Genomic DNA, 22,043 nt, shown 5'->3' with positions numbered 1-22,043 from the left:
AGAAGCGCCTCACTATCATATTATAGTGTTTACAATTCTTATATCAAATCGGTTTCAAATTTGTTCTGAGTTCATATGCCAACTAATCGAACTAGTATTTCGATTGTTCGCTGTAAATTGTAAAACATTCGCAGAAACGTTATAAACTCGGATCTAATCACACCCAGCCAGTTCTTGAGTCAACTTTCGAAAGAAGAAATGAACGGGTCCACTGTATATATGTAAATACCTCAAACTATTGCTTTTCGACCTCTGAATTTCAGAATAAGAATCCAAAATCACAGAAAATCGGTAAAGTTTTTGTTTTTTCAAATCTCAATAGATGAATTTTAAGAAAATTTAATAAAATTTTTAATTAAAATTTTTTATATAGGAAGATCTCCGATTGATCTCCTGATTTTTGGTTAGAAATAAAAATATTACAAGACTATTTAATTTTATTGCAATTTTATTTTATTATTTCCAGCTATTACCAAGTGAATAAAAAATTAATTTTTTTTTATAAAATAATAAATATTTTTATTTAATAAATTTAACAAAAAAAAATTGTAATAACTAATTTTTAAAATTTTATCACTTAATTTTTAAAATATTTTTAATTGCTGTAAATATCACGATTATAGCATAGTAGACATTTGAATTTTAACTAAAAATTTTCATCACTTCATTAAAATTAACATTTATTTTCCTCTACAATTTCTTCATCACCCTCTTGTAATACCTTTCCTCTTGTTTCTGGTATAGCAAGTGTTATAAAAATGATTCCAGTGAAACAAAAACCAGCACATAGCCACATCACGCCATAAAGATTAAGTAGATCCATTAAAATCGGAAAAACTTTTAATGAAATAAAAGCAAAAGAACTTAAAATCAATAAACAGCCCATTGAAGCAATTGATCGAATCTAAAATTAAATTGAAAATTTATAGAATGTTTTCAGTTCCAAAAACAAAAAAAAAATTTACCTTGCCAGGCAATAATTCAACAATAATTAGAACTACTAATGGATTAACACCAAATGATGCTGAAAATATTACAAATGACACACTTATAATTGGTATCCAAGAATAATTATCCAAATTTATAGTGCCACTAAAATAATCATAGACTCCAGTTGTAACTAACCCTAATAACATTCCAAATAATGATAAATTGAATAATGGTTTACGACCAAAATGATCAACTAAAATTGTTGCACAATATGTTCCTATAATTTGTGTAATACCCATTACAATTGTACATAAATTCGGATCTAAAGAAGTTCCAGCTGCAGCGAATATTTTTGCTGAATAATTTAATATAACAAATGAACCGGTCACTTGATTATGTATTACAATGACTATACATGCAAGAATTGCTTTAATTGCAACTGGATTACCTGGAAAGATTCAAATATAAATTATTAAAATTGATATTTGGGTTCTCTAAAACGTATTCAAATATTAAAAGGTTATTTATTTTCACGTCATATGTTTATTTAATTTGCTGATTTATAAAAGGCGCTTCTTGAAATCACGAAAACATTTTAAATATTAGATCATATTGTAAATCACATGTTAACAAATTGAATTTATAGCGTTAATCCTTGTGCTAAGACTTTTCTTTTTTCTAAATAGAATGTCATAATAAATTTTGATAAATTTTATCGTTATCACTTTAAAAAACACAAATGCGCCCAATTGCAATTAAGATTTATTTTTCTTCAGTCTTATCAAAATTTTTTGTATGAAATTAGTTCTTTTTTTTTTAATTAGAAAATATTATTTTAAAGAAACTTACAAAAATCTTTTAATTTACGTTTTGATTCATTTGCAATGGAACTTTTTAATGAGTCTCTTAATTCTTGAAATCCCTTGTTAAATTTTTGAAATTCTTCTTTAGTATTTCCATTCAAATTTGTATAAAATTTATATGATATTTCAGCATCATTCTCTCTACCATTCAATAAATAAAATCTTGGAGTCTCTGGTAAATAGGCAACCATTAAAGTAAAAATAATTGGTATCCACATTGTTATTACGGGAACTATTCTATATGGTAGATAAGCAGTTAATGAATAACCAAATGTTAAGCCAATATTTGCAATGAAAACTAGCATTGAACCAAGTGACCCACGAATACTATTAATTAGAATATTTTTATAAAATTACACAAATTAATATTAATTTTATTTATACATACTTATTATTAGCAATTTCAGCAATAAATATAGGAACTGTTACATAAAGTCCACCTCCAGTTAAACCACTTAAATAACGTGCAATATATAAATGATAAACTTCAGTTGAAAAATAAATTGTTATCCAACCGCACTATTCAAAAATGATATTTTATTAAATGCTATTCAAATTTCATTTTTTATATATACTTACAAAATTTGGAATCCCAAGTAATAATAAAGTATATTTTCTTCCAATTCGATCTAATAGTGATCCGTATATTAAAGTACCCGTAAAACCGCCAATACTTATACATGAACCAATCCATGATTCTTCTTCAGTTGTAATACCATCTTTCAATGGTGAATCTGCGGTATGAAGTAAATTTAATGTAGGTGACATCCAGCCAAGCATTGTTCCATGAGCCAGTGCAATCATATTAGCTATAAATGTAATCGGAAATGGAAAAAATTACTATTTAATATCAAAAATAAAATTGAATTGATTTACCAGCTATTGCGGCCAAAATCTGATTTTTATATTGTACTAAATTTGATTTCGTCATATTTCCAATTTCTATTTCCTTCTTCTTTTTCTAATATTAATATCCTTTCGAAATTTATCTCTTCTTTTCAAGGATGTCTCCCTTACAGTATTCGCGGAATATTTCACGGATTTATTATTCCAAATTTAAATTTTGCTTCTAACATCTCTCGCATTCTAATTAAAATTAAAATTTTTTTTTACCAAATCATCTTATTTATGCCCATGTTTATGTAAATATTCACAAATTTAATTTACACACATTGTCAGATTTTAGTTAAGAGTGATTCTATTTGTATTTATAGAGCTACTGTTATCACAAATATCAGGAGGTATTCTGATTTTTTTTTTAATTTTATTCTATGAACTTAATATTTATAATTAATTTTTTGTCAGTCCTGCTCATGTTCATTCTAGTAGTCATGTTCTTTACTATTAGTTGCTTTTGCTCTGATAGTGTAGATGCAACGAAAACTTCTTTAAAGTACAGCAGCTTACTAAAATCGTTTTGACTCTTAATCAATCCTATTTTACTGTATAACAATCCCTATAAATACATTTTCTATGCCATCTCAGTTTCCTTCCGTACCCTGGAAATGTTACACACTAAGTTAAAAATCCATACCGTAGACCCCTATAGTTTGTAATAATAATTATCTGTTATCAATTTTCATTTAAATCACATTCATACTTTTATATTGTATAAAAGCTTTAAGAAAAATATTGAAGACACTGAACTAATTGTTATTATCTAAAAATAATCTGATGCAACCAAATAATTAATATAAAAATTTACTTAAGTTAAAATAAAAGTCCGACCATTTGATTAGTATAATAAAGAGAGCCAAAAATTTAGAAATTTTAAAATGTTTCTGAGAAATTTTATTGATAGGTGGGACTGATTTGGAATTAAATTTAAAAACAAAAATTAATTCATTATCTTGTAATATTTGTCTTCGGCCTAGTCATGATCCAAACTTGCTTTTAATTTGTAGATTCGGAAAATTTACAAACTGAGCAGTAATAATAGTATAAATTGCTGATGCCCAGCAATTAATGCAAAATGATCACTCATAATACGATTAAGAATTTTCATTAATTTGATTTTCAACACTCACTTCTAATCTGTAAAATTAGTATTTATTTAACTGACGACGTTAATTATTTGAGAGCAGGTGATAAGTGAAATTTATATTTAAGAGACAGTTTAATTATTTTTAATATTTCGTTCTTAAAATGCGAATTTACACAAATGATGACAATTTACACTATGTATATTTTAAAAAATGTTCAAAATATTTGCTTTAGTGTACCAAAAATTAAATAACAGCCTATTTTATTAGAAAACTTAAAAGCATTTTTATTATAAGTTCAGTGATCTTCAAAGAGACGGCGTCTTTATATAAAATTTGCTAAAATAAAATTTATTCCGGTTGTTTATATAAATATATATTTAAATTTGGAAGAGCTGGAAAATATTATGGATAATTCAAAACCAAACAAGAATTCAAAATTTGGTAAAGAATTGAAAAAATAATCAATTTTTCAATTATTGGACCAACTTTTCAAGATTTTCTGTAGCATAATTAAAATTTAGAATTCGAATCACAAATTAAACACACTGATCAATTAATAATTAATTGATTTATAGGTCGAATGCTTCAAGATCATTAAGTTCATCCAAGAAAATACTCAAACAAGCTCAAAAATTACAAACAAACAAATTTTTGAAAATTAAATGCTTTATGCACATTATTTATACATGTAAGAACTTTAACAGTGACGATGACTATAAGAACTTCGAAATTTTATTTCAACATTATAAACGAACGTTCAGCAGTACACAATAATAATTATCTCTACTGAATACAATCTATAGAAATAAAAGGAACGAGATAAAACAAAACAAAATTATAAAAGAAAAATTTTAGAGTAAACATTTTTTTTTTAATTGCACCCTCTGTTATGAATGAAAATGAATTATCAAATACTGCAATTATTAATTTGTTAAGGTTAAATTATGGCCTATATTTTATAGTGTTCCAGTTATATACATACATAAATAAATTATGCAATTAAAATATGTGATGCAATTTTACATATCCGTACATACTAACAAATACTTCTTTTATGCATTCTGTTCGCGGCATGTGAATTAAGTTCTTAATAATTTAAAATTCTTTACTGTCGGAAGGTCTGTTTGGAAAACCTGCATTTTATAATAGCTACTTTAAGTGAAAATTTAAAGAAATAGCTGCTCTTGCAGAAATTTACATTTAATTCTTGTTAATTCGAGTAAAATGCAAAAAAAGTATAACAGAATAAGTGTTGTTATCATAGTATAGATATAGCCACGATAAAAAAGGAAAAGTCATTCTCACACTGATAATCATATGATAATAGGATTTCTATAAGTATATTTCAATCATGAACTAATAAACAACATTAATTTCGTAATCATTGTTATATTTTATGACGTCACTTTCATTTAAAGTTTAGTATAATTACATTTTATTGTGAAATAGGATACAAAAATAATAAGATAAAACACAAAAAATATGTAAATTTTGAGTAGATCTTTAGAAACAGTATTTTCAAAGAAAATGCTACATCGCATCTGATAAAACTTTCTGTTCTCCTATAAATATGCAATCATTATTGAAAAATCCGAAACTACATAATTAAATTATTTACGAAACCAGTTTATCGTAATCAAAAAAAAAAAAGTTTTGAAAAGCTTTAAACTTTGAATGATTAGAACTTTTTAGTTCAATTCAATGAATTAATTGTTTTATATTCATTAAACAAAACTGTTATAATTCAATTGTTAACTGTTATTATACACTTAAATTGAACCGAAGAACGAGCTGTTATTTGTTTATTTTTCTGCGTTTAGAATTTAGTTTTAATGCATTTAGAATGCTTAAGTGTTTTCTGTTATAATTTATGATATATATATATATATATGTATATATAAAATTAGTATACAAAAGTGTGCTATTAGATATTCAGCACAATTAAAAATTGGCTAATTGCCATTCAATTTCAAATATTAAAATTAAAGTAAAACCTTCATAAATTTCATTCTTAATATTACTAAGGAATGATCATCATTAAGCGATTTGTCCCTGACTATTATAACAAATTAATCCCATATTCTATAATAATTAAATCTATATTACCACAATATTTTCAGTAAAAATCATAAATATTTATTATACTTAAAATTAAAGTCTTAAATCTATTTATTAATATTTTTCATATAAATTTAACAATTATTTTCAACAGTTCTCTGCTCTGAATTTTCTGCTAATGCCTTCCCTCGAGTTTCTGGTACAAACAATGTTACAAGAATAATTCCGCTTACACAAAATCCCGAACATAACCACATTAAACCATAAAGATTAATTATATCCAATAAAATTGGAAATATTTTCAATGTTATAAAAGTAAGTCCATTCAATATCAACATACTGCCTAATGAAGCAACTGAACGAATCTAAAAAAAAAACTTTAAATAATATTTATAATTACATTATAGTCTATTAATTACCTTTCCAGGAAATACTTCGATAATCATTAAGCCTAATAATGCCGTAACACCAATTGATGTTGAAAATATAATAATTGAAACACTTAAAATTGGAATCCAAGAATAAATATCTGTATTTATGCTACCACTGTAATAATCATACAGTCCAGTTGTTAACAAGCCCACTAACATTCCCAATAATGATATATTAAATAATGGTTTTCGACCGAAACGATCGACTAATGTTGTGGCACAACAATTACCAAAAATTTGTGTTATTCCTAATATTATAGTACATAAATTTGGATCTAAAGATGTTCCAGCCATATCAAATACTTTTGAAGCATAATTTATGATAAATGCATAACCGGTCATTTGGCTATGTACCATAATAATCATACTAGCTAAAAATGCTTTTCCTGCAACTGGGTTCCCTAAAATTTTCAATTGTAAATACTTTTAGAATGATTCATAACTATTACAATTACACAATATTATTACATATGTATGAATTCTTTGATATTAAGTACTTGTATGCTTTCAAATATAATACGAAATATAATTTTAATACTTACAGAAATCTTTTATTTTAAGTTTTGAATCAATTTCAACTGAGCCACCCTTTAGTGAATCTTTCAGATCTTGAAAATCTTTATTAAATTTTTCTAATTCTTCTACTGTATTCCCTTCAAAGTTCTTATAGAATTTAAGTGATTTTTCGGCTTCAATCTCTTTACCCCTCAACAAATAATATTTTGGTGTATCTGGCAAAAAAATTAATAGTCCAATAAAAATAAGTGATGTCCATATTGTTATTAAAGGAACTGTCCTAAATGGAAGATAAGCTGCCAATGAAAATCCACATGTTAATCCAAAATTTACCATGAACATTAACATTGAACCGAGAATTCCACGAATGCTACAATTAAAAAAATCAATTATATTTTTTTGATTTTTTTTAATGAATATGAACACATACTTATTGTCAGCTATTTCAGCAATAAATATAGGAACAGTTATATAAATGGCACCACCAGTTAAACCAGCGAAAAACCGTGCAATATATAAATGTTCAACTTCACTTGAGAAATAAATTGTTATCCAACCGCACTAAAATATTTATGTTTATGTTATGAAATATATTTTATATAATAAAATTTAGTAAATTTCATTTACAAAATCTGGAACTGCAAGTAGGAGCACACCATATTTTCTTCCCATTTTCTCAAATAATGTACCAAATAATAAAGTACCCACAAATCCACCAATATTTACCATTGAACCAATCCATGATTCCTCATCAGTTGTTATATCATTTGGAAATGGTGAATTGTGAGAATGAAGTAGAAGTATTGTCGGTGACATCCAACCTAATGTAGTACCATGAGCCAATCCGATTATATTTACTTAAAAAAAATTCAAATATGTAAATTTAGAGATAAAAAATAAAATGTAATGTACAGGTTGAATTTACTTACTGACTATTGCTGCTAAAATTTGATTTTTATATTTTTTTAAACTTGATTTGATCATATTGAGTATTTCGTTCTAACCTTCTACAAGTTTAGCAAATACCGTTATCAAAGATTCTACGAATTGATTTTTTTTTTTGAAAAGTATTTTGTTACAGTAGAGCTTTCCTCAAAATTATTTTAATTATTATTTTAAATTATTTTATTTTTTCCAATTTTCATTCCAGTACCGTCGGCATTCTAATTGCAAATAAAATTCTTTTGCCGTAAATTTTCTTTTACCATCAATAAACTGGTTATATATGAGCTTTAAATTTATACGTCCGTATTTTATAATATACAATCATATAGAAAATTAATTTTTATTTCAAAGAGAATCCTTACTTACGACTAAACAATACAAATCACAATTAGTTAAGCTCAATTAGCAAGATAAGTGAATGTTATCATTCAATTCTATAATAATGTTTATAATAAATGCAAGTTCAATTTCAAAAGTTCTATATAAGATATGTACGTAAAATAAATATTCATTATCAATAATATTCTATTATAGAATCGCATTCATTTATTTTTAATAAATAATATATAAAAAGTTTTTAAGATAAAAGACTATTGAATAAAAACTATCTAGTACTCTTGTTTTTTCTACGTTGTGTTATAATGTGATTAATTACATTGAAGCAATTTATTAAAATAATATGATAGTATTTATAGAAAGATAGGCTATTTAGGTTTGAAATAAATGTCTGACAGTCACAACTCTAAAAATGCCCAGTAAATAATATTACAGAATGATTTTAAAAATATCAATTTATTAAACTTACTACTATATTAAAGATTTTCTGCATTTTGATTCGGACACAGCATTTTAATTCGGTTAGAAAGTAATTTAAAAAAAATTTAAAATGATAGAAAGACTAGCTAATTTATTCTCAATATTATAGTCAACTGGAGATGCGGTTAAATTATTTACTCAACATTTTCTAAATAGAATTCATTTGCCAATGCAGCACATATAATTTTTTTTTTTTTTGCTACAGTTTTAATCTAATATTGGAGTATTTATTTAGATGATGACGATTTATTAGATGATAAGTTTTATCGACGTTACGCAGAAAATTAAAAATTTTTAGGTGTATTACTCAATTTACCAACATTAGTCAAAAGTTTATTGAATTTCGTTTTAATATTTTAACTAGTCTACTCTCGCAACTCTTTCTTACTTTAAATTTTCCATTAAAATATTTGAATTTCCAATTCAACTGGCGTTTATTCCTTTTCAGAAAAGAAATTCAACACAAGCAAAATTTTTTTTTATTTTTGTTTGAATTACATTCTCCTAAAAATATGCAATTATTTTGAAATATCTTATTAAAATTACAAAAAAAAATTTTTTGACGCATTCGAAGACACAATAATTATTAATTATCGCAAAAAATAGGGTAAGTAAGGCGATGGTTTTAGATATTCGGGTAGCAATCATTGCTATTGCAGGATGTGAAGAAAATACAATCATCCCATTCTGGGGCACCGTGTTTTTGCAAATATTTCAAAAACGCAAGAGCTGAACAATCAAACAATTCAGCTATCGTGAAGAATGCAGCCAACAGAAAACATTTTGTGGACTATCAAGATGCTTTGGAAGGTTTTTCAGGGGAAAAGGTGATTCTTTCAAACGGTACGGAGTAGTTACTTAAAGGGAAGAGGCAAAAGAGGTAGAAATGGTAGTTGTTTTAGGCGCTTGAAAGCGCTTACCCTCTTCTCATTTGTACCTTCAAAGAGAGGGGGCTGGTCGACATTAGGTTTTCTCAATAGCGCATAGATTTTGTCCCGTCGAATAGGAGACGACGGAGAACGTTTTGTGCAACTACGAGACGGTAAGTCATGGGCGTCTTCTGTGGTTAGTTGAGTGTACTCTTTTACGACTTATAAAGTCTCTGACTTGTAGAATTTTGCGGGCCGCCTGCCTGATGAACTTACTTTTGCTTTATGAGACATTACAACATGTCTTTATGGTATCGATCATCTGGCCAATGGGTCGACATCCACTTCCATGTATCTGTACATCTACGAGATCTATTTCTCTAAATGTTTATTATGTTTAAGAGAAAACGTTTCTTTCATATGGTCGGTGAAACCAAATTTTTTTATCAAACACTGAAAGAGAGGATTCGTGTTTCCTTGAGCTAATCCCGTGTATTAAACACGTTTTTTACATTTCCAATTTCTTTTCTCAAAGTATAATTTTATAAAAAAAATTATATAGTAAATATTTACCAATTATAAGGTCTTTTTTTTATTTGTATTATGTATAAGTCTTAGAAATGCTAATTAACTTGACATTTTAATAAATAAATTTAATTTGTTATACAAACACAATTTTTTATTTTTCTTATCAGGAAAATTTCCTGTACAATAAATTATTTTCTTTTTTTTTTTCTTATTTAAAATATATAAATTCATTCTAACGTTAATTATATATATATATATATATATCGAATTAGTAAGACGTCAAATAAAATACGCCGTCTATTCAACTTTCATAAAATATACACAAAAATTTTTCACTAATTTAAAATTTCGAAATTATTCTAACATTGCAATAATTTCATCAATACTTTTTCCTTTTGTTTCAGGAACAAATGCTAAAACAAATATTCCTCCAGTAAATGAACAAGCCGAAAATATGAATAATGCTCCATGTAAACCCATGGCATCAACAATGACCGATAAATACTGGAAAAATGTAAAAAGTTGTGAAATAGTTAAAATCATAATTTACAATTCCTACCTTAATTATGAAAAACGCGAAAAACCATAATACTGAAATACAAACACTTAAAACTATTTCACGAATTTTTGGAGGACAAAGTTCAGACACTAGTAAAAATGGTAATGTTGATACACCCCATGATACTATAAATATTATAAATGAAAAGCATGCAAGAGGTACCCATCTATAGCCGGACACATCATATCCTGGCATGTTATCTAATAATATAAAAGTTCCCATACACAAATGTCCGATTCCAGTACCAAATGCAGAACCAGCAATTAATAACTGAAATAGAATAAGTGAACAATACAACAAAAATTTTTTTAAGTTTTGAGAAAAAAAAAACAAAATTCAAAGAAATTTTACTTTTCTTCCAGCTCTTTCAACTAAAATAACCGAGAAATATGATCCAATAAGTTGAATTAATGCAACAATAATTGATGAAATATTTGGAGATAATGTTGAACCAGCCTTAACAAATATCGTTGCTGTATAATTAATCATTGCAAAACAACCACAAAATTGATTTAAAGCCATTAGAGCTACTCCAATAACAAAAGCCTTTAAAGCTGGTTTTGTTGCTGCAATTGAAAAATTTAAATTATTTGAAATATTTTATAAATTTATTAAACAAAAATCATTTACTAAAATCTTTCCAAGATAACTGATTTTCATCCCCTTTACTCTTATGAGGATCATCCAAATAATCATGTTTTAATTTCTCTAATTCAGATTTAAAATATTCTGGTGGTTCTTTAGAAATTTTTCTTAAATTTCTAAAATATCTTAAGGATATCTCAGCTTCCTACAATTTTATTCAAAATAAAAACTTAGACATTAAAAAATAAAATTTTAAAAATTGTAGACCTTAATTTTTTTAACTTTAAGTAACTGAGGTGGAGTTTCCGGTAAAAATGCAAATAAAATTATGAATAAAATTGGAAAAATTGTTAATATATAAGGAAAGATATCATAATCTACATAGCATCCTAAAACGTATGCAACAAGTAATCCAAAATTTGCTGAAAGAACCAAATAAGATCCAAGTTGACCGCGAATTCTTAAAGAATCAAAGATTTATAATTAACAGAAATTGTATATTATAAATGTATTAATTACCTATCTTCTGATATTTCTGTAATATATAATGGAACTATACAAAAAGTTGCGCCGCCAGCTAATCCACCTAGAAATCTTGAAACATAAAGATATTCTACACTTGAAGCCAGTATTATTAAAGCCAAACTCATCTGAAAAATTAAATAATATTATAGATATTTAAAAAAAAAATCTACTTGCAAATCACTCGAATTCAAGTTAGAATTTTAAATATTTCCTATAAAATTTGTAAATTTGTATTATAAAAACTGTAGTTTCCCTAAAAATATGCAAAATTTTTAATATTTTTCCTATAAATTGTATATTTTAGGCCGCGATCTTACAAAATCACTGTACCAAAAACAATCAAATGAGAATTTTTCTTAAATTTTAACTCACCAATGTTGGTATTACAATTAGCATCATTGAAATTTTTCTTCCATAAAAATTTGCTAACCATCCAAACAAATAATTTCCAACAAAACCACCAACACATAATAAAGATCCTACCCAAGATGCTTGTTCATCAGTCATTGGACCACCATCTAATGGACTATCTTTTGATTGTAAAACTAAGAAACTTGATGATGGCCAACCACAAAATGCTCCATATGACATTGACAATATGTTTGCTGTTAAATTATAATAATTAATTAAAAATTTAAATTTTCAACAAAATTTTTTATATATAGGTACCACATAATGTAGCATAGTACTGATATTTTGCACTACTCTTCGCCATCTTTTATTTTTTCAATAAAATTTTCTTTTAATATTAAAAATAAAATTTTACAAAATTTTTTTCTCCTCTTTATTCAAACATTCCTTCCAACTGTAAAGTCTCAAATGTATTTTAATACTAAAATGTTTAAAGTTTTTAAATTTGTAAGGAAATTGTAATCTACATACAGTCACTGACACTAACGCTGACACTGACACTGATCGTGAAAATTCATTAAACAAATATTCCCACAATAAAAATTTTCTTCCTCTTTACAACAATTGATAAGAATTTACATTAATGATTTGCAAAAAAAAAAAAAATAAAATAAAATTACTAATTAAATATTGAATAAAAAAGGATAAACTCTGCAATGTTTTAATAAACTCAGTGATTGCTAACTAATATTTTCACTTGCATATTAGCTAAATAATACAACTAAGAGAGAAATTTGCTTTTAATGTGACTGATATGAACGGTTTTTGATATCTGACGGCATATTTCCCCTTTCGCTCCCCCCTCATACATAAATTGAGAGTAAAATTTTATTTTATTTACATATACAAATTTTATAATAAACATTTGATATTAAGCATGCCTTCTCTTAATGTATACACCCCTTCTTGCTTAGTAAATATAATAATAATGTATATCATTCTCTATTTCTTGATAATATTTTAACTTGTATACCTAGACAAAATCAAATAGTGAATAATTAATTATTGTTATAATGGCATACTATAGGATTAATCTCGGACACAAAATTCGTCAATTAAATATTGTACGTCAACTGAATTATCCGAATCGTCACATATTGAGACAATTACATTCTCCTCTGGCTTTAGAATGAATTCAAAATTTGATCACTTTATTTGTCCACTACAGTTTTTGTATCATTTAGATGCTCAAAACCTGCTCAATAAAGTAATTACAATTACAGAATCTGGTCTCAGTCTATAAACTCTTACCACACAAAAATAAAATAAGGATTTTATTAAATTGTTTTAGTAATAAAAATTTCAGTTGACATCAACTTTACCTTGACGCTAAGAAATTCACCATGTCAATACACTACAGTGGAAATAAAAACGGTCCATATTCTAAAATTTTCAAGACCTTTAGAATGTAAATTACAAATTATTTTGAGCTATAGTGTTAAACAAACACTTCTATATAAATTAATATTAATTACCGTAAAAGGGGGGGGGGGGGGGACTAAAGGTTATTACAAGTGAATTTTCGAAACTATAATAATTCTTAAAGATAAACATAGTTATCAACAAATCATTTAACACTACTTACCACAGTAGCTACAACTTCTATAACTAATATAATGAAATATAATGAAAAAAAAAATTGTTTGTTCTTTAATTTTATTATTTAGTAGATATTCTAAGAATCTTATCTGGAACAGGAGAGTAGCATGCTAATAAGATAACATTATTGTAATTAAATGCCTCGGAGAAATCTTTACCATTAACAGAAGGCACATTTTCCAACGAAATATTCCGAAAAGATCAGACAGATAAAGATCCTAAAAATGTGGATACATGCGAATTTTGGTTTGCTGAATTTTATTGAAAACTAAGGCAATCTTAGATTTGCCTTTCCGTTTTGCAGTTTTGAAAATTCTTTAAAAGACAATCCTAATCGATTATTTAAGTACATTAAAGACCAATAAAACAGGGTTTCGCCAAATGTGATCTGATAATTTTTGTTTATGTTTTGATTAGATAGATTGACTAAAAACAAGTGATAACCCAGTTTTGCATTGAATGATTAAATTTTAAAGTGCAATTATAATATTCAAAGAGCCGCATAAAATCATAAAATATTTTTGCATAATATGCCACCAAAAACGTTTCTTGTTGTCAAAACCATGAGTTCGAAAGCACAAATAATTCAAAAAAAATAAATTATCTGTGTTACCAGCAATAATAGCCAGGCCAATATAAAAGTCAGTCTTCGGGAATTTAATTCAAAACTTTAATACGAGGCTGAGACGAAAATTTTAATCTTATATTATATTGTCTATGTAACAACTACAGTAATTACTGAAATTTTTTGAACAATGCTTGTTTTATTTATTACATATATATATATAAATAATATACATAGTATATTAATATATTATTAATAAATTAATTTTTTAACATTATTTATACTACATAAGTACATAACAATCGTAACCCTAAACTTTCCTAGATAATTAAAAAATTTTAAGTATATTTTTAAAAAAATATTCCGAAACTGAGTAAATTTCCTTTAAATTTTTAACTTAAAATTTTCATTATTTCTTCTATACTTCGACCTTTTGTTTCTGGTACCCAAATAAGTACAAGTAATCCGCTTAAAACAGAACATGCTGCAAAGAAAAACATTGTACCATGTAATCCAGAAGTTTCAACCATAAGTGGCAATGACTAAAATATAAAAAAAAAAATCAAAATTTTTAAATACGTTCCCTTGAAAATAGTCATGAAAAATAATAACTTACTTTAACCATAAGGAATGCAAAAATCCATGACAATGATGTTGCAAACATAACATTAAGACTTCGAATTTTTGGTGGTGTCAATTCAGCAATTATTATAAATGGTACAGTTAATACACCCAATGACCCAACAAATAAAATTTCTGAAAAACTAACAATTGGAATCCATTTAAATGATGATACATCATAGCCCATATTATCAAGCATTGTGAATAACCCTAATGCTAATAAACCAATACAACCACCGAATGTTGAAAGCAATAAAAGTATCTAAAAAAACAAAATGATTTTTTTTCAGTGTTAAATTGTTTCTTATTTAAATTCAAAAAATTACTTTTCTTCCTAATTTTTCAATTAAAACTGTTGCACAAAATGCTCCTAAAAATTGTACAGCACCAACAATAGCTGCTGAAGCATTTGGTGATAATGTTGAACCAGCTTTCAAAAATATTGTTGCAGTATAATTGAGCATTGCAAAAGATCCAGTAAATTGATTTATAAACATTAGAATAACACCAATTAAAATTGATTTATAAGCTGGTTTCGTTTCTAAAATTTTCAAAATTATTTTTAATATACTCAAACATACTCATAAATAAATATTTATAAAAAATTTTCCAATTTTTAACTTACTAAAATCATCCCAAGTAATTGATAGAGAATCTTCAATATTTTCATTTTTTTCTTGTACTTTCTCTTGTAAAAAATCATCTTTTAATTTCTCTAATTCATATTTAAAACGATCTGGAAGATCTTGTGACATACGTCTTAAATTTCTAAAATAACGTAAAGCTTTTTCAGCTTCCTATAAAAATTTTTTTAAATTAATAAAATACAAGAGCATTATGTACTTAATACGAAAACTTACTTGAACTTTTTGTGATTTTAAAAGTTGTTGTGGTGTTTCGGGTAAAAATACAAAAAGTGCAAAGAATACAATTGGTATAATCATTAAAAGATATGGTAATAAATAATAACTAACAGCCCAGCCAAGTATAAATGAAATTTGTACACCTAAAAATACTGAACAAACTAGATATGAACCAAGTGTTCCTCGAACTCTATTAAAAAAAAAAGGAAAATTTGAGAATTACGCATATAAGAATTTTATAAATTTCAAAATCATAAAAATTTGCATACCTATCCTCTGCAATTTCTGTTACATATAGTGGAACAACTACATAAGCACCTCCACCAGCTAATCCACCCAAAAATCTTGACCACAGTAGATATGTCACATTTGTACCAATTATAATTAAGATCCAGCTTGTCTAAAATTTCATAAAATAAGAATTTATCAATAATTCAAAATTTTAATAAAAAATGCAATAATTTTTTGAATATAATTTCTAAATTACAATTATTTCTCATTTATAATACCTACTATATTGCTCTATATAATATATTCTACATGTATAGAATCGAATAAAAATGTATAAGAGAAATTTTAATTTTTTACACATTTACTGAAATTTAAATATTCGTCACGGCAAAAGTATATTTTAATAATTCAAAAACGTGACTTAATTAGTAAAATAAATTAATGACGAATTAGATGATTATAATATTACGTTTTATTAAATATTTGCTTATGCTAATTGAAATCTAATTCTACGTAAAATATAGAAAACGCTTCTCTACTGAATTAAAATTTTATAATTTGATAATTTGAATTAAAAACAAGGTAACATAATTTATAACAACAAAAATTAATTTTTTGATAAAGAGGTGCTTAAGAATATTGAGACTGAAATTGTAATAAATTTTAATACGTACGCCTAAACGTATGCAATTTTAAATAATATTCAATGAATATGAAAATTTTTATTATAAATTTACTTATAGCGAGATCTTTTACAATCATATAATTTTATTCAATTATTATGTCTATTAATATTTTATATATATATATATATATATATATATATATATATATATTACAATATTACAGCTTTGTGATTGAACATGAATATTTTTGTAACAAACAATGAACAGAAATTCATTTTTGAAAAATTTTTTTCAATTAAATCAGGATTTTCTTCAATATTAAAGTAGTGTTTCATAAGAGTGGAATATGCAAACGATCAATGCCGCTCAACAAAAATTTTAAAGGAAATAGTTAAATCAAATCACTTATGAAGAAATCTGACGATATAATAGAACTTTTGTTTTTATTTATGTTATGTTTTTAAATATCAAAACTTAACTGAAAGCCATGGTCTTAATTATAAACTATTTGTAGTACCAATAACAATTGTAGAAACAATAACAATCAGTGAATAATTCTTCTAAATATAGTTGGAAAAAATTCATGATTCTAACATCGAAATTCCGAAATTTATTGTATCTGTATATGAATTAAAAGTGTATATGAAAAAATTTTAAAACAAAAAATAATAAACGTGACTATGAAAGCATTTCATTACAATGATTCCTGAGTGTGTAGAAAATGCACTCTTAATTTTTTGATAATTTTGAATCTTTTATAAATTTTAAACGATCATTGTTCAACAACCTTTATATTTATAATTAAAACTGATGTTTACATTTAACTGATTAAAATTACAAAGGCAATTATTATTGATGAGTCATGAATTTAATTATTTAAATATTGTAGTTAATTTGTGACTTTCTTATTTAATTAAAAATTATTCATTTAATGAAATTTGAATACCATACTATTCAAAGCTATAATAATAAAAAATATGGAATACATGACACACAACGTGTGTATGTATGTATATAAAAAATAAAATTATCAATTAAATTTGAACTTGCTTCCACTTTTTTTTTATAATTAGATCGCTCGCTTTAATCTTAAATATGCTTAATAAATTCATGAAACTAAATCTAACAATTTTTACATGGTGTATGGGGAGAAGCTTTTAAGAAATTTTTAATCTTTTCATTTCTCTCATTCATTAAGTATTCGATTTTTTTTTTTTGTTAGTTTCCTAATTGATTTATTGTTAAATTATATTTTTAACAAATTCGACTATATTTAGAAATATTTTAATTTGAATAAAAAAAAAAACAAAAAAATTTCCAAAACTATTTATAGTACATGGAATTGATGCTAACCAAGATTTTGATTTTTTTTTTCTTGTAATAATTATTATACAAAAATTTAGAAAATATTTTATATAAGAATTTATATACTTACCATAATTGGTATTAATACCATTAACATTGATGCTTTTCTACCAAAACGATCAGCTAACCAACCAAATAAAAAATTACCAATTAAACCACCAATACATGATATTGAACCAATCCATGATGTTTCATCTGGTGTTATTGGTCCACTTTCAAGTGGACTTTCATCTGATTCTAATATTAAGAAACTAGGTGATGACCATCCGGCTACAGTACCATAAGCCATTGACATTATATTTACTATAATTATTTTTAAATAAAAAATTTATTTTTTTATTTTATAGAATTCGAAAATTTTAAATGTTAAAATGGTTGTTTTAGTTTGTAGCCATAATTTCCTATATAATTTGAATCTCTTTTAATAAGTTTTTTGAAAAATTTAATTCAGTGAGTTACAACTACATTTCTCGCCTCACATTCAAATATTTAAATCATATAAAATTTCATAAGAATTTTTAAAAGTATTTGCATATTTTATCAAACGATAAGCTTTTTATTTGTGTATTTCTATACTTGTTTTCAAATTCTTATGTTACTTCTGAAAAACCGTACGATCTTAACCAAGATTATAATTTTTAAAATTTATAACAATTATTTAATTTTAAAGAAATTTTCTTATTACTTTACTTATGTCACAGCATTTAGCAGATCTTACAATAATTAAATTAGGTTTCATTACAACCAATTAGTTCTACATAAAATCATCACTTCTTTAAATCTTAATCCTTGACACAACTGCCAAATTTGTCTTAAAATTTTCTTGTAACCAATTCACATTTCAAAATTATTGTCACTTTAAAGAAGATGCCCTCATTTTAAGATTAAACTATCAGTTTCACATTAAAACTTACCACAAACAGCTGCATATCGCTGATATTTTAAAGAATTTTCCGGCATTTCAATTATTTTAATTTTATTTTATTAATTAAATGAATAATTTTATTTCTAATTTTATTCAATTTATATAAATTTTGTAATATTATAAAAAAAAAAAAAACGAAATGTTGTAGAAAAAAAACTTTTTTCTTCTACAATTTTTTTATTCTTTAAAATTTTTAATTAAACCGGCTAAAGCATTGATGTGACTAACGTGACCGTGAATTATAAAATAAAATGAGAACCATGACTTTACGTACTATATAACACTTCTATTTATGTGTATTAATTTCGCAAAGATAATGTGACATTATAATATTATTATTTAATTTAAAAAAAAAAAGAATACATTTCTAATTGCATACACACTTCAACTAACATACATACATGTACATAATAAGCATTTGTTATCAGTCTTATATTCGTACATATATATATATATACATATTTTTCTATTGTTATTACATATTATCAAAATTTCGCTACTCAATTATAACCATGTACATATGTTATTATTTTGATTATTATATAGATTTTAAGTTTACCACTTGACAGCTGATGATTATACATGTTATGACTTTAAATTATATGCGATTAAAAAATGTATGACACCATAAATTTATGTTTGTGCGACAATACGCACATATTATGTATGTATACTATTTGTATGTATAAATATACTTAAAAAATAACATCTTATTCGCGTGATTTTGTTGTTATCTACAGTTCATTAGAGAAACTAATTTATTTTGCATTATAAAGCACGGTATTTAAAAAGAAGGAATTAATTTAATTCTTATATACAAAAATGTTAAGGAATATGCTAAAGAAACTTTGAGAGCCTTATTTTATAAAAAGAGACTGAGAAATATTATTTTATAATATTTGTTTTTAATAGAACATTCATTAAACTGTAAACTAATACAAATCATATACATAATTTGATTGTCAAATAGGGAGAAACGAGAAAGAGAGCCAATTTTTAATAATAACATAATATAAACAAAAAATATTTAATCCTCTCTTTGATCAGTTATAATCTATAGCTATACAAATTGAGATATTTAATAATATTAAAGCTTTTGAATGTTCTTTAGCATTCATTCATCTAATTTGCTTATACTACTTACCACAATTTTAAGTTCTTTCAAGTAAATTCTTTTTCAAACGAAAAATTCAAATATCACCAGCAAAATCCAAACATCCATAATTTTTAAAGCATAAAAAACAATATTTTTATATAAAATGTAAATAATCCAAAATTGTTTACGTAAAATGTAAAAAATTCAAAATTTTCATATAAAACGTAAAAAACTTTAAATTTTTTATTTAAAATATAAAAAAATCAATATTTTTATATAAAACGTAAACAATCCAAAATTGTTTACGTAAAATGTAAAAAATTCAATATTTTTATATAAAACGTAAAAAACTTAACATTTTTTATTTAAAGCATAGAAAATTCAATATTTTCAAGCAAAACGTAAATAACCCGAAATTGTTTACGTAAAATGTAAAAAACTCAATATTTTCATATAAAACGTAAAAAACTTAACATTTTTTATTTAAAACATAAAAACTCTCAATATTTTCATATAAAACGTAAATTACCCAAAATTGTTTACGTAAAATGTAAAAAATTCAATATTTTCATATAAAACGTAAAAAACTCTATTTATCCTTTAAAATTTAAGATTGCTAGCTGCATCCTTGATAATAAAGATTTAAAAAATTGACAAAAGTGACGTTTATTAAATGCGCTGGCAAACTCCGTAATTATGTGCACATTTTTAACATCTTATTGGGAAAATGTAAGCCACAGGTCATATAGTAGACAATGAACACTAAATTCGCTATCCTTGTCTTTTGTTCATTAATTGATTTGTAACTTGAATCTATAAAAGTAAACTCAATATAATCAAATTTAGTTTAATGGTCCTAAAATGTTTTATAGAAAATCGATGTTTAATTGTGGTTTTAGTATAGAAATGGTTTTATTCGAATGGTTTTAGTAGAAAATTGATTTTAAGTGTAAAACTCATTTTCGTAGGAAAACATAGTCAAATTTTTTAGATTTGCTGAGAAAAAGCAATCGAATAATAAAATGTTTTAATGACATTATGCAATTAAAATAAATGAGATTGAATTTTATATGAAATTTACCTTTTAATTATATTTTTCTAGTAGTTCATGTTTAATTATACATTTCTAGTAAATTATTCTTGAATTAAATATGACGGCCAAAAGTATTTAATTAAAAAAATATTTACAATTTTCTTTGATATTTTTTATTTGTAACTGAGTGACTTGATACAAAAATATTGCTGCAAAATTTTTTTAATTTTATAATATTTATTAACTAAACTACAAACCTAAATTAAATATTTAAATTCTTATATTAAAAATATAAATATTTAATATTAATATTAATATATTAAATATTTACAATCAAAATATTTAATTTAAACAGCACAACGAATACAATAACAAAAGGATTAAAACATAACATACGTGTGATTGTGTGTACGTATACAAATTTTGTAAATTTATTTTTCTACTAACTTATCTGAATAATTCTTAATGATTTTCTATTAGCCTAGTCAACTTTAGGATATAATGTCCATTTCATCTCACTTAAATTACATCATCTTTGAAGCTCTTTAGAAAATTAATTGTTTACTGAATTCTACGTCTCGTACTAAACACTGTAACATTACAATTCACTACTTTTTACTACTAAAAATTGTTATTATTCCTTTATTAACTGTTTCAATTGTTATTAATTGTAATATAATATTAAAAATCACTGAATGTACTCAAAAGTACCTGTAAATTCATAAATTTTCGAGTTTAAAGAAAAGAAGTACATGTATTACGAAATCTATAATTCACTGTTGAATTTGTATACTAAAACTAAAAACGATTTCATTGTAATAACAATAAAATAATTGTTAGCATTATTTAAGTAAATATACCATACAGTTTTATTTAATATTTGATTTGTTGTATATAGCTGTCATGTTTATTGTCTTGCTACTACAAAAAGAAAAGATAAGAAAACTAATGATAATAAAGCTATTAAAATGAAAGAAATTCCTAAGGCAAGCCTCGACACTCAAAAATGTGAAATTATTATTTAATCTTAACTGCTTTTACTGTTGTAATTATTTAAAAACAGGAAAAATAATTCATTGTAATACTAATCGGCAAAAA

General features: G+C 24.8%; 3 protein-coding genes across 3 annotated transcripts; all 3 read right to left on the bottom strand.

Annotated features, from left to right (window-relative positions):
* Nucleotides 1-470: 470 nt before the first annotated feature.
* On the bottom strand, nt 471-2,868 carry LOC129608274 (facilitated trehalose transporter Tret1-like). The gene is made up of 6 exons (XM_055519673.1): nt 2,670-2,868; nt 2,373-2,602; nt 2,182-2,312; nt 1,780-2,120; nt 966-1,378; nt 471-904 (listed from the first exon to the last, which is right to left on the bottom strand). Exons 1-6 carry the CDS (start codon nt 2,722-2,724, stop codon nt 674-676), a joined length of 1,401 nt encoding a protein of 466 aa, XP_055375648.1. The 5' UTR covers nt 2,725-2,868; the 3' UTR covers nt 471-673.
* A 3,054-nt stretch (nt 2,869-5,922) lies between these two features.
* Nucleotides 5,923-19,038, bottom strand: LOC129608384 (uncharacterized). The gene is made up of 20 exons (XM_055519867.1): nt 18,806-19,038; nt 17,962-18,194; nt 15,939-16,069; nt 15,667-15,859; nt 15,432-15,603; nt 15,133-15,347; nt 14,802-15,068; nt 14,583-14,727; nt 11,983-12,215; nt 11,605-11,735; nt 11,467-11,545; nt 11,131-11,206; nt 10,852-11,066; nt 10,501-10,770; nt 10,328-10,445; nt 7,411-7,640; nt 7,214-7,344; nt 6,810-7,153; nt 6,256-6,668; nt 5,923-6,201 (listed from the first exon to the last, which is right to left on the bottom strand). Exons 1-20 carry the CDS (start codon nt 18,849-18,851, stop codon nt 5,971-5,973), a joined length of 3,873 nt encoding a protein of 1,290 aa, XP_055375842.1. The 5' UTR covers nt 18,852-19,038; the 3' UTR covers nt 5,923-5,970.
* Nucleotides 10,085-12,438, bottom strand: LOC129608275 (facilitated trehalose transporter Tret1-like). Its single transcript, XM_055519675.1, has 8 exons — nt 12,280-12,438; nt 11,983-12,215; nt 11,605-11,735; nt 11,353-11,545; nt 11,131-11,290; nt 10,852-11,066; nt 10,501-10,770; nt 10,085-10,445 (listed from the first exon to the last, which is right to left on the bottom strand). Exons 1-8 carry the CDS (start codon nt 12,323-12,325, stop codon nt 10,296-10,298), a joined length of 1,398 nt encoding a protein of 465 aa, XP_055375650.1. The 5' UTR covers nt 12,326-12,438; the 3' UTR covers nt 10,085-10,295.
* Nucleotides 19,039-22,043: the final 3,005 nt, after the last annotated feature.

Source organism: Condylostylus longicornis, unplaced genomic scaffold (assembly GCF_029603195.1).
Source record: "Condylostylus longicornis isolate FDR11 unplaced genomic scaffold, ASM2960319v2 ptg000031l, whole genome shotgun sequence".
NCBI lineage: Eukaryota > Metazoa > Arthropoda > Insecta > Diptera > Dolichopodidae > Condylostylus > Condylostylus longicornis.
Note: the sequence above shows the minus strand (reverse complement) of the source record. Positions and strands in the feature narration are given on the sequence as shown.

Coding starts and splice junctions, on each gene's coding strand:
- LOC129608274 (XM_055519673.1), bottom strand. CDS start 2,724: ATGACGAAATCAAATTTAGTACAATATAAAAATCAGATTTTGGCCGCA. Junction 2,603..2,669: donor GATTTTGGCCGCAATAGCTG/GTAAATCAATTC, acceptor TTACATTTATAG/CTAATATGATTGCACTGGCT. Junction 905..965: donor TTGAATTATTGCCTGGCAAG/GTAAATTTTTTT, acceptor ATTTAATTTTAG/ATTCGATCAATTGCTTCAAT.
- LOC129608275 (XM_055519675.1), bottom strand. CDS start 12,325: ATGGCGAAGAGTAGTGCAAAATATCAGTACTATGCTACATTATGTG. Junction 12,216..12,279: donor GTACTATGCTACATTATGTG/GTACCTATATAT, acceptor ATAATTTAACAG/CAAACATATTGTCAATGTCA. Junction 11,546..11,604: donor ACAGAAATATCAGAAGATAG/GTAATTAATACA, acceptor TGATTCTTTAAG/AATTCGCGGTCAACTTGGAT.
- LOC129608384 (XM_055519867.1), bottom strand. CDS start 18,851: ATGCCGGAAAATTCTTTAAAATATCAGCGATATGCAGCTGTTTGTG. Junction 16,070..17,961: donor TGGTATTAATACCAATTATG/GTAAGTATATAA, acceptor ATGAAATTTTAG/ACAAGCTGGATCTTAATTAT. Junction 11,736..11,982: donor TAATTGTAATACCAACATTG/GTGAGTTAAAAT, acceptor TTAATTTTTCAG/ATGAGTTTGGCTTTAATAAT.